Source organism: Platalea leucorodia (assembly GCF_965183815.1).
Source record: "Platalea leucorodia genome assembly, chromosome: 3".
Taxonomy (NCBI): domain Eukaryota; kingdom Metazoa; phylum Chordata; class Aves; order Pelecaniformes; family Threskiornithidae; genus Platalea; species Platalea leucorodia.
In genome coordinates this window covers 105,961,243-105,974,376 of record NC_138825.1, presented here as the reverse complement: position 1 = coordinate 105,974,376, position 13,134 = coordinate 105,961,243, and the positions used below count along the sequence as shown (strand labels likewise).

The 13,134-nt window shown below is 47.1% G+C and overlaps 1 protein-coding gene across 1 annotated transcript; it reads left to right on the top strand.

Annotated features, from left to right (window-relative positions):
- Window positions 1-6,741: 6,741 nt before the first annotated feature.
- FAM110C (family with sequence similarity 110 member C) lies at window positions 6,742-7,839 on the top strand (the record flags this gene model as incomplete). Its single annotated transcript, XM_082306214.1, has 1 exon — window positions 6,742-7,839. The coding sequence occupies one exon, from the start codon at window positions 6,742-6,744 to the stop codon at window positions 7,837-7,839; it is 1,098 nt and encodes a 365-aa protein (XP_082162340.1).
- Window positions 7,840-13,134: the final 5,295 nt, after the last annotated feature.

The following is a 13,134-nucleotide window of genomic DNA, read 5'->3' as shown; positions in this document are numbered from 1 at the left end:
AAATTCACAGGGTATCCCCCACTTCCTAGGTGCATGGACCCTAAGTTATAGAATTAATATCTTCTGCCTACTATCTTCAGTAAATTTCTAATTAAGCAAGAAAAATAAAACCATTTTCAGCAGCAGAATCTGAGTGACAATGAACTACAGCATCCACGTTACAACGACTGTGTTGGGAAGCAAGAAATCTGATTTCAAACCTTTGCTCCAAATCTGGGAGGGGAAAACAGCCTCACGCACTTGCCCGGTGAGTACCCCAACTAGCCAGATAGAAATTATATATAATAGACAACCGGCAATCCTCTGTCAGAAGTCCAGTAATCAGTGGCCTTTCATATGCTTCCTAATCCGGCACGTGCACTCTGAGAGAGCCCATGTGTGAGAATAAGCAGAGGAATTCATGGGACATAAGCATGCGTTAAGTCTCTCAGCTTCTTGACCACAATAGACGTATGATGGTGTTTGTGCCCATGGGTAGACATGTAATGCCTTGGCACCGCAACAGCAAAAATTTTGCACCGATAGTTTTAGGCATCTACAGGGTGAGGAGACAGCAGAGAGAGTTTTGAGGATCCCAGTGACACACAGATGCTGGAAGTTCCCTAAAGCAACAGGGATCTGTACGGCCTTAAACCCTTTATGGGTTTCAGCTGTAGATTAGGTGAAAGGGCTTTTCCATGACCAAAGCTAGCTATATTTGAGACTAGGGTAACACTACTTACCCAAAGGAAAACTGTGTGGATAAATATGCTGCTGAGTGAGAGGGACCACAGTAATGCTGCCTATAAATGCATAAAGTACTTAAAGAAGGACCATGACCCATCCCTGTGTTGGGTGAAGTGACTGTGTATGAGCTTGGTTGGTTTGTAAAGGGTTTTGCAACCACCGAGGGATCCAGTTTTACAACTGCAAGCTATGACTGTGGTTACGGGGGAAGACTGTGGGAACATTTATCCAATTTACACACGACAGAAGCAACAGTAAGAACCTTTTACTGAGTACAAAGTTTATTTTAACACATGAAACATACATTCATTCATAAAGGATTTCAATTCAAAATTCAAAGGATCCCTTTCTGGATCAAGCAGAGTTGTTCTGGGAGTTAACTCATTTATTTCCTCTGCAACATTGTAGCTGCATTTTACTGTAAAACCTCTGGATCTTCCCCACGCTTTTATACATTATTCAATGAATTTGATCCCTCAGACGTGTTAAATAGATCAGTCTTTTTAAATCAACGTATTCCATCTCAACATTTTAACACACACTTAAATATGTTAGGAACGAAACTTGGGTTGGATTTTTTTATTTTTACCTGTGTTAGGCATGTCAGACGTGCATGAAAAAAGGAGTTAGTGTAGGCTCAGATGTACTGCAGGGACAAAAGGGCATAAGAGGGGAAGGGAGCATGCCATGGCTTGCACTTTCCCCATTGGCACTGCCTGGTGTAACACATCTTGCATTTGTCCTCCCTTTCATCTCTTGCTCTCATTGTGTTATTTCATCACTTTTCTTCTGCTCTTTGTTCTAATAAGGCTCCCCATATGTTGACATGAATCACTGTGATGTAAATTACACAGTCCTGTTGAGATCCATAATGGTTCTTCAACCTGGAAAGTGGTACACATGGGGTTTCTGAAATAATTCTGTTAAAAAATAAAGGCCACTAATGACAATTGTGAACAAGCTGGACTGATTTTAGAAGGAACATGTTTTCTGACTAAGATGCTACGCTGTTTAATGAAGCAAACAACTCGGAATTATGGGTGTGGGAAAGGATGCTAAGCAATCTGGCAGTGGTAGAAGAGGCTAAAAGAGAACAGAGAAGTGATGTGGGTCTGCCTCTACACAGAAGTGATGTGGGTCTGCCTCTGCCGAAATCCTTGCTGTACTGTGCTCAAGCCCTGAGTCTTAAAATTCTGCCTGAAGATGTGCAGGCATGCATATATTTTCTATTGCATGAATGTGAGGGTGAATCGTGACCCTCACTGATTTCATGTTGAAGGGCCTGAAATCTCCCCACTGGAGACAGCTGGTTTGAAACTGTTCATTTCCACTTTGTGGCTGCTTCACGCCACCCGAATGCAGCAAACAGGACACCCAGTGGCACCACTCAGTATGTCGCAGCGGGAGCGAACCACCCTCTGATCCAGGATGCTCCTGCTTTTCAGGCAACACCTAAGCCCAGCACCAAGAGCTGCTATGGGGGAGAGACCTCGGTCCTGGGACACAGCTGTGTTGGGGGTCTCCAAAATGGGAGCATCCCATTTCTGCTAGGGCTTGAGTTCCTCCTTCTTCTCCTCTCTTCTCATTGCCTTTTACCTCCCACTGCCACTGCTTCATTTTTGCCCTTTGACCCCTATAAATCAAAGGAGTGTCACTGACACTGGGAATGGGGTGGGAGCAGTAGATGGCAACGACCTAAGCTTTGCGCACGTTATAGTTTTTACCTGCAGTCATGTTGCAGCAGCTCTCATTTACTGGCTTTCCAGTCTCCAGCAGCAGGAAAATGTGCCCCAGACACATCTCTTATTAATTCAAACAGAGTGAGAAGTGGTTTGTCTTACCCCACATAAAATTCAACTGCTTTGCATTTAGCGATAACTTTAGATGCCAGCTGACTCAGAGGTGTTTTGTAAAACTCCCCTTCCATGGGAAAACTCATGGTGTCAGCTAAGGCTTGATGTGTGCAGGATTTGCTTCTCTTACCTTTGCCTAATGCATCGATGCCAGAGAGAGACTGAGGCCAGCTGACGGGCTGAGAGATGGGTGCTGCTGTGCCCTTTTTTATTTCTGTTTTATTGTCCACAAGCCTGTGCTGGGCCAGGGGCAAAGCTGGTTTGCTTGGGGCTCTCATAATACACTGTATTTCACTCTGCTCTCCAGAAAGAAGAAATGCAATGGCTGTCTCTTCTTTGAACATTGTAAGAGTGTATCCATAAATATAAGAGCTAATTCGAAGATATATAAATATAAATATTTCAAATAACATAATATATTTTAAACTTAAATGTATTTAAGTTCTTAAATAAGTGACCTAAATATATTTAAAATATCACATGACTGTGCAGCTGATATATTAATGTACCTTGTCAAAGGGGAAACAAAGTTGAAAAATTTTGTTGCTCACAATGTTTTCTGACCCTGGAAAGACTCTTCCCCCACTTTAAATGTCATTGTCATCACCCAGGATTCACAGGGAGAAGTATCTCACATATCAAGGAAGTCAGCTGAAAAGAGCTGTTGTGATTTTTCATGAGAAATTTATTGTGACATGCACTTTGTGAAGAATCAAAACTCACATTTTCCTTTGTCAGTGAGAGGGGGAGGAAATTGGTTGAAAATGAAAAGTGTTCCATCAAAAGTGACCAGGTTTGTCTTTCAGGCATGCCTTCAAAACCTAGGAAATTTTAAGTGAAAGGAAAATGTCTCAATTTTTTTTTTTTATGTTTAAAACCCTCTTCTTTTCATCCAAAACAATCAATAATTTTCAATTGTTTTTATATATCAACTCTAAACACAAAGCTATTGTCCAGTAACAAAGCTATATAATATCTGTTCTTGCTAGTGGCTTTTGCATGTGGCAAGGAATGCATAAACAGCTTTGATAAAGAAATGAATTGGAGTTGCTTAATAAGATCACTCTTACTGATACTCATGCATATTCATTCTTCTCATTATTTCAAATGAATGCAAACAAATCACGTCTGAGATTTTTTTGTAAGTTCTTAAAGCTCAGAGATACAAGGTACAAGAAATTGGAACAAGCACAAGTTAAAATGCGTGGAGGAATGTGAATATATGTTGTTACATTGTACAGTGTCACAGAACTCCAAGGAAAAAGTTGAAGAAAAACATTGAAACAAATTTGTCAATATGGGGACGGGAATGAAACTTAACCTCGTTACTAATCATCACATCTATTGGCTTATTGCTACGATTCATTGTCAGAAGAAATTAGCCTTCTCTATAAGCCCAGCCTTCCATGAAGCATTTAAATATGTAACGATATTAGCTACACTCTTACACATCTGCGTATGAGCTGCTTTAACAAGGAAGGGCTCACTGGTAATTAACCATGCTTATACTTTCATTACTGTCTCTCAGTTTTTGAGGACATTAATTATTATGTAAGCTGTTATGTGAACCAGCTCTACCCGTACATCCGTAGAAGAAAAAAAGTTCTTTCTCAAAAAATATGCCCATTCCACATATCCACAAGAATTTTACTCAAAGGGCTCTCAAAATATGCCACAAGTTTCAGTCTAATTCAGGCAAGCATCCCATCTGGGGTCCTCGCTGCGAACAGGCAGAAGTATGTGTTAAGGGGCTTCTGGAGTTCAGACCTACACGTCTAGGAAAAAAGAGGATGTAAAATTAAGGGGAAAACCAGCGGTAAAACCATGTTGGCACGAGAATATTTGTGTTCTGTGTTTTTCTAAGCAGGTCTTCACTGAAGAGCTAGCCCAAATTCTTACCCCAGGGTTACTCTTAACCCTCCCCTTGTGAGAAGGGTTGTTCTCACCTTGTGAGGTGAGAACCTCTCACCCAAGTCTGTTGGGCTTGCCCGGGGTAGTAGGCTAAAACATGACCAATACTTTCAGCATGACTGGAGACTCTGCTTTGCATTGAGGGCAAAGACAAAATCACTCCACGCTCTTAACACTCAGAAGTGAGCATAGAGTGCCCTGCAATGTGTTTGCAAAGTTGGACCATGTCTTCCATGGTCCCTTGGGCAATAACCCAAGGTTATTAAAACCCAATGGTTTTAAACTGAAAGAGGGTAAATTCAGACTTGATATAAGTAAGAATTTTTTTATGATGAGGGTGGTGAAGCACTGGAACAGGTTGCCCAGAGAGGTGGTAGATGCCCCGTCTCTGGAAACCTTCAAGGTCAGCCTGGACAGGGCTCTGAGCAACCTCATCTAGTTGAAGATGTCCCTGCTGATTGCAGGGGGTTTGGACTAGATGACCGTTAAAGGTCCCTTACAACTCAAACTATTCCATGATTCTATGAACCACAGCATGGTTCTGACAGCACACAGAAATCGTGGAAATACCCTCACAAAAAGCAGGCGTGTGCCCAGAGGAGTGCAGCTTCACTGAAAACCCAGCTGCTCAGGTCATAATTCAGTATTTTGTACCATCTTATGCCTGAATGAGGATAACGTTGGTGTCACTCACAAGGCTCGACCCTTTCATGATGACACAGCGTCTGGATGCAGCCATCATAGCAGGGCTCGGTCTGGGTAGCCCCACTCTTGGCAGGGGGTACAAGCACAAAAGCTGTTGCTTTCCCACCCCAAAGCAAAGCAGCTCCATGCACCAGAGGTGCCCAGGCCCCCGCCGCCTGCTCCCAGGGGGTGCAGAGGGGGATGCGTACCCACCATTTGACCTACACTTTCTTGACACTAACGATGCCTAGTATGTTTTTTCTCCAGCCACACAGCTATGAGCAAATTGTTCCTGGTGGCAAAGTGGTGTGCCCTGAAACTTCGTAACAGGACAGGGGGGCCTGTAGCCCATCTGTCCCTTTGCAAACTTGTTTGCCACAACTTAGTGATTGTAAAGATCAAGAATGTGTCAATCACCACAAAAGCATTCTGATATTATAGTCCCACAGAAGTAACAGACAAATTAAAAAAAAAAAAAAACAAACACCAACAATGCATGAAAAACCTTGCAGATATAAACTGTTTTCTATGTAAAGAGAAAAGTTATCTATAATTCAGTTATTAGTGACCACAGAGGAGGAGCATCTCACATGAGATCACAGCAGTAAAAGTTGGACGCTCAGACCGCCCCGGGGTGATTACCTATGACTTATGTGTCTCATTTTCAGGCGTTTGAATTGCAGCCACTGGCTCTGTCCTGCCTGTTCAGAATTGCCAGCCCCAGACGGGAATTCTGCTCCTTTGGGAATCCGCCCTGTGTTTCTGAAGGGCAAAGATTTATAACACGCGACTCAGACGTACGCCGTTCCACGACACCTTCCACGTGCGCGGCGCGGCTGCGGGCCGCCAGCGAAGCTCCTCCCGGCGTTGCCGATGCCCCGGGAAGGGCGGGATGCTGCCGGCGGCCGCTGGAGGCAGCGGGGCTGCCGTCTGCCCGGCGTGCCCGCAGCGGTGAGCGTGCTGCGGGCTCGGCCACCCCGCGCCCTGCTCCGCGCTGGCAGCCGGAGCCACCTCCCCTCCTAAAACCGCGGGGGCAGAAACGCCTCTGAGCGCGGCACCCGCTGCGCCCCGGCGCTGCGCCCTGCGGGGCGCTGCGCCCCGTAAGGCTGCTAAGCGGGAGGCGAAGGCGCCGCCCCCCGCCGCCGCTGCCCGCAGCCGCGCCGCCCCGCGCCGCCGCCGGCAGCGCCCGCCCCGCGCGCCCCCGGGGCCCGGCCGGGCGGCGGGCCGCGCGCTGCCTGCCGTGACGGGCCCGGCGCGCGGCGGCGGGATTGGCTGTCCCCGGGCGGCGGGGCGGGCCCGGCCGCGGGCGGGCGCGCGGGGCGGCGGCGGGCGGGAGGCGCGCGGAGGCGGCCGGCAGCGCGCACACGCGGCGCCCCGACGGCAGCGGCGGGTGCGCGCGGGGGGAGCTCGGCCCTCGCCGGGGCACGGCTGCCGCCGCCGGCGCCCGGGCTTTCCGCCGCCGCCTTCTTTTTTTGCCTCTTTTTGCTTTTCCCTTTTTTTTTTTGCCTTTTTTTTTTCCCCCTTCCCTCCCAGGACTGGAAGCGGGATCCGCGTCCCGGGAACTGCTATGCCAACTGAACTCTGCCGGGCCGTGAGAATGCACGCCATCTCCGACCTCCACTCCTCCCTCACCCTGCGACTCCTCAACAAGGGGCCCGAGTACCTCCGCAGGCAGATGGAGGCAGGCAGCCCGGGCAGGAAAAGTGCCGTGGAGAGGCTGGCAGCCGATAAGGCCAAGTACGTAAAGAGCCAGCAGGTCATCGGCACCAAGCAGGAACCCGTCATCGTGCTCAGCTCAGCCTCAGAGAGCAGCAGCGAGACCTGTTCGGTGGAGAGCAAAAAAACCAGCAGGGACTTTGGCAGGGGGACGGGGGCGAAGCCCCTGGAGCTGGCCAAGGCGGTGTACTCCTGCCGTGCCCCCCTGCAGCACGGCCCCCCCATAGCCCGGCGCAGCACCCCCAAGAGGCAGATGCGGCCGGATTCCCTGGTGATTTACCGCCAGAAATGTGAGTTTGGGAGAGGTCAAAGCCAGGACAGCTCACGGGGGAGCTTGGTGAGGAGAATCTTCCAGGGATCCGTAAAGGAGAAGCAGTTGGCTTCCCCTGAGATGCCCAGAGTCATGGAGCACACTGCAGCCACCGAGAGCAGAGAGCCTCTCTCAGCAAAACCCAGTGACCATGAGCCGAGCAACCATAGAGTGGAGCAAACCGTCGCTGTGAGCACCGAAGCTCCAGGGGTATGTACAAAAGAGCATGAGAGACCCTCAAAGCCGAGTGTACCTCCTGAGGAGGTCAAGGAGGTGAAGAGGAGAGGTCTCCATCGCTCCCAGTCGGACATCAGCTCTCGCTACTCCAAGTCCTTCTCCGAGTTTGATACATTTTTCAAGTACTGTGGCCTGGAGCAGGAGGTCATCGAGGATCTTGGGAGAGAGAACTTCTCTGTGGTGTCCGACAACGTCTCCTTCAAGATCCGCAGCATCAGCGTGGCAACGTCCGAGAGCGACTTCACTAGGCACAGCGGGGACGAGGGGCTGCTGGAGGATGAACTCACGGAGCAGGTCCCGAGCAGCACCTCCGTGATCGAGCGCAACGCTCGGATAATCAAATGGCTGTACACGTGTAAGAAAGCCAAGGAGACTAACAAGGTGATCCAGGAACTGGCATGATGGCTTCTTTCAGCGTGCATTGCAGCCTGGTGAACTCAAGGTGTGTGCAAAGCCTCGCCCTGTTGATTTATATATTTCTCTTTCCTCTTTAGCAAGCGGCTGACTTTTCTTAGTTTATTTTAGTCTTTTCATGAAGGCATATGTATTTTTTATACTACGTGTTCCAGTATGGAGTTTTTGCAAAGCAGAAATCCATGTCGCTACAAAAACAAAAATACAAACAAATAAATGCGTGCAGCTTGCCAGATTTAGATTGGACCCCCCACGTGAAATTAAAGAGTCAGTGTCTATGAGGGATGTCTGTCCTTTGCAGATTGCTGCTTTGTAAATAGCTTGTTTTCTCTAATTTCTGCTATATTAAATTCTAGAAAAAAACTTAGAAGAGTATTCAACCCTTAATTACAGTTGCTTACATAACAGACTGAACTGAAATTATTACTAATTAGGAGCACACTGTATTTATGCTATACTGCTGAAACTATTACTAATTAGGAGTACACTGTATTTATACTATACTGCTACAGTTTTCCCCTCCTTGCTCTCCCTCACTCTCTCTCCCTTCCCCTAATACATAGGCACCCCCAAGAATCAGGAAAGCAAAGCTGTGTCAGTGCTCCTGCTAGGACTCATTTCCCCCACAGCTTTCTGTTGGGACCATAAAAGTTTGCTCCAGGTGACCCCCTAACATCTCACAGGCTCAAAGTTTTCTGTCCTGTTTGACTGTAGCGGATTTGGCTCTTCTGAAGTGGGTTTTGCCATGCGGTTTGGCACCAGTAGCTGGAAGTCAGTTGTGTGGTTTGCCTTGGTTAGAGGGGTACTTCACTGCTTTGAACTAAAGATAATGAATACAAATGTGTGGCATCTAGGCTTGGAAATCAATTACTTCACAGACAGAAGCAGAACAAATTTAGCCCTGGTAAAAGCCGATATCCTGGTTTTAATAAAAGCTGTGTTTATTTTGCATCTGATCTCCTCAAAAAGAAGTATATTTGTGAGGCCCTTGGTACTGATGATCCAGTAGATAACATTTTTTTCTCCTTCCAATACATGAAGCCCTTAGGATAAGTACCGCAGCTTAGAGTGTGGTATTTAAAAATTGCATGAGCAGATCTTGATATGAAGGATTACGTGTATATTTTCTGACAGTTCGTAATTGGTGCGTGAGAAGAACATCATTTAGTGTAGATGCATCTGTTGATAGAGAGCGTGGGCCTTATGAACATGGAGAAATGTAGGGCTTGAGCCTCTTTCCTACGTAGGTGTGGGGCTGTCACTCCCAATTCCCTTAATCTATATAATGCAAAAATCCATTTACTTACTCGAAATCAGTTTTAATTACATGAAATTTGGATCACTTTTAAAATTTGGATTTTTGTCAAAAGCCTATTTTCTTCCTGCGAGTTGAGGGAGGGTGAAGGGAGACAGAGCCATTTTCACACAAACCTGTCAAGCCCTTGTAGATAAGAATGGTTGTCAGGTATCTGGCCGACAACTTAAAGAAGTGTTGTTATGTGACAGATCCTTTCCCAAATTACCTTAGAGAGAAGAAAGGGCTCTCCTGAGCTAATCATTTCTCCTTGCTCGCCCTTCTGTGATAAAAGGCAAACCAAAATGATGCAGGTGGCGGTTTGTGAAGCTTGTTTCAGCTGCCGGCCTTTCTAAATGCAGAGGATGGGAGGCAGATTTCCCCACAAGCAGGAGCCATGTAACAAAAACAACCACATTTCCACGAAGGAAAACAAAATAAAGGTCTGTTTGCTCCTGAATGCCCTTGCTGGGGGTAGGGTCCAGAGCCAGAACTGCGGTCATCACCACGGAGCCTGCTCCGGGGAGATATTGGCCCTTTCCCCGTCCTTTTGCATGGTGCTAAGTGTGTCCAGCACCGCAACTGAGACAGGAGATGCTGGTGGCCACCCCAGGGAGCGTGCAGTCCGCAGAGGCGAAGGGCAGGAGGTGCTTTACTGAGGCAAAGGCAGGGGCAGGAGGGGGGAAGCTCTTTTCCAGGGGCAGAGCCAACGTAACCTCACATGGGCTTGGTCAATGGCTTTTGTTTTTTGAACATCTGAGACGAAATGACAGTTCATAGCACATAGCCTAATAGGGTGGTGAAAAGACCTCCATGAAGTAAACAGCAAGTTTATTCAAGTATATGGTCATTCTGCAATGATTTTAATACGTAGAACAAGGGAATGCTTTACACTGGCAGCAATTTCCTTTGGCACCAAAATTTTTGGCAGTGTAGGAAACACTAATCCATAGGGTCCATATTGTAAACCTAATTTTAAACATACTAGGGCTGACTCTCAGCTGATAGACCTCAGCGGTAGGGCTGTAATTTTTTCCAGGATAATTTCTGAAAACTGAGAATGTTACCATTTAGGCCACAGACCCAGATTGTTCAGAAAGGTCAGCTAAAAATACCTGTACACAGCACCCAGAATAAAGGACAAGAGTCATCAAGAGCTACCATAAGTTAAATATTAAATTTACTGGGCAGAATTTAAGCTGAGCGCTGTTATCACCACGTGATCACAAGATGAGTCCTGCTGTTCTGATCAAATGTTCATCTTTTCTTTCAGTCCTACGCTTTCTCTGACAATGCAGCATCAAGTTAGATATGTGTATTTTCACTATACCCACAGATTGGGCTCTGTTTAGTTTGCTTACTGGTTATTAACAGACAGTGGACCCCTGTGTGCTAAGGGAAACCTGCTGCACGGGGGAGCAATGTGCTCTCCCTGGTGCTCCCAGGCGTGTCCTTGCAGGTGACTCATTTTACACAGAAGCTTGAAAATTGTTGCACCTTCTTTGGAAAAAGAGGCAGAAACATGTTTTCTAAAATCCAGCATTCATTACATGTAAAACACCTTTCAAGAACTGCAGGGCTTTTATGGGCCAGTGATCATCCCATTCATATTTTATGTTCTCTGTTTAATTTTTCATGAGCTCTCTGGGACCTGGTGGGGCACCAATTAAATAAAACAGCTATTTGAAGGATCAGGTTCCCTAACATGTTTCATCAGAGTGATGATTGCAGAGTCTGAGCATGGGTTGTGAGCTTCAGAAAACCTAGGTCCTCAGTGAGATGGGCATTGCTGCTTCACGGTGGGATGTTGCCTGGATTCACCTCTGCAGTTCAGCTCCTGTAGCTGTCAGTCCTGCTTGACTCTAAGAAGGGGGTTCACTCTGCATCCTCCTTCCTGGTTTGAATCAAGATTATTCAGCCTTGAGTTTCAGCGCCATTCGTAAATGGATGTTCATTATTCAAGTGGAAATCTCCTGGGAGGGGAATTTCCTATGTTGGCAATAGCCATAAGCAGCTGAATAAAAGCTTTAGAGTATCACCTTATGCTTGTCTGATATGATAAATAATAAATGAAACTTTTTTTTCCTCTCTCTTCAGAATCCTTGACTTGGAAGTTGAACAAAGCCAGAAACAGGAAGAAACTCTTCCCTCATCTGGCTCATGACTACTTTGTCCAAGTTTAGTATTTTATTATTGCCTCCTACCCTCACCCCCATCCCCTGGCAGCCTCACTCTTGTCACAAGCACAGGGGTGTCCAAGAGGACGATGACAAGCGGAGACTGTGAACTGTGCCCCAGCAAGGCAGCAGGAAACGAAAGCTCCTGGAAAAGCAAAGCGCGGCAGCAGCTGCCATCCACGATAATACTCAGCATCAGCTGACCGCCCTGGGATGCCATTCCGGGCTGTGACAGAAGGTCTGTGTTGTGCACCCATCTCTTTCCAGCAATGAATTTGTCGGCAAGGATGAGAGGAGAAAGTAGGAATGAAGTGGCAATGACCTCTGGGTCAGGCGTTTCCTTGCAGGCAGACAGGCTCCACCTGGACCTTCAAAGGCTCTTCAGGGCTGTTTGACCAGGGCTCATCCTGACATCATTAGATGTTATTTGCTTGGCTGGTGAAGACTAACTGTGGCAGCTTTATCTGGGATACTTGGCAAACATGTTGTAAGCTAAATCCCTGCCAAGTTCCTCTTTCTCTGAGAGCATTCAAGCCAAATTGGAGTACCTTGTATCCATCTAGTTTGCTCTGTCACACAGCTTGCTCAGCCAGTGGGGAGGAATAGCCTTTAAAACCCTGCCCAAAATCTTTTCAGGAGCACAGTTCCAAGAAACAGGTAATCAAAAATGAGAGAGAGTTTTGCGTTGTTACTGCCTTGCTGCAGAACGGTACAATTCACATGTACATAGGCTCCTCCACTTTGTTTGCAGTATGTCTCCGACTCTGACATTGCAAACGTTGCAGTGTTTGGCAGCTTGTGCTTTAACACGTTTAATGCTATGCACTGTGAGTGAGCAGTGGGCTTACAGAATCATGCTAGGAAACTGTATCCCAGGCTATGTAAGGGCACACTTCCCTAGCATGGGTCTGGAGTAGGGCTGTGCTTGGGACGTGCAGGATGGCATCCCTGCGCTGCAAAGCAAGAAGGCATGTTAGGGCGCAGCCGTGCCAGGTAAATATCCTGATGGGGTGAGACACCCAGTGTAGACAGCACCTTACTCAATGTCATCAGTAAAATGCTTCATTTGGACTGACCAAGCTAAACGTGTTTTAAAAGCTGATAAAAAGCACTTTAGATGATCAGTGTAGTGAATGGGGCCTCTACAATAACTCATGGAATTTGCTGGCTGTGCCTCAGACACTTACCCAATCTGTCATTGCTTGCTAGAAAATGTCTTGCACCGAAGTATTTCTTTGTGGACATTGCAAACCACAAAAAAGTGCAGGAAACATGCAATCAAAGCCAAAGCCTGTTCCCCTTTCAGTTGCACCAATGCCCATCTGTGAGAGCTGTCCCACTGGCGTAATGGTGACTCGATCCGAGGGTCCTGCAGAGGTTAAAAGTTTACTTTGTGTTACCATGGATGTGGCGTCTGGCTTACCTGGCCACCAGACCTGCAGTGTGAGGAGTCCAGAAACACCAGCTTTCATTCTCCGCATTCCTCCTGCCTGCCCTGCAGCAGCTCCTGCTGCCGCTTCTCCTGGCCCAAAAGAGCTGCCAGTGCAGCTCACCGGGTGGATGCCGAGCTCAAGTGAGCACTCGAGCTGCATTTCTCAAGTGTTTGCTACTGTCGGTAAATACATCTGGAGGAGCGGAAAGGGTGAGGGTGAGCGGCAGCAATTCAATAAAACATTGGTGGTAGGAGGAACAGTTGCCTATTTTAACCTATGCCAACGTTGCGCACTGGAAGAGTTGCCCTTGAAGCACTCATCAAGCGGTTTAGTTGACATCAGTTAAATTCACAGCAAGATCATGCGGGTTGCATTTCCA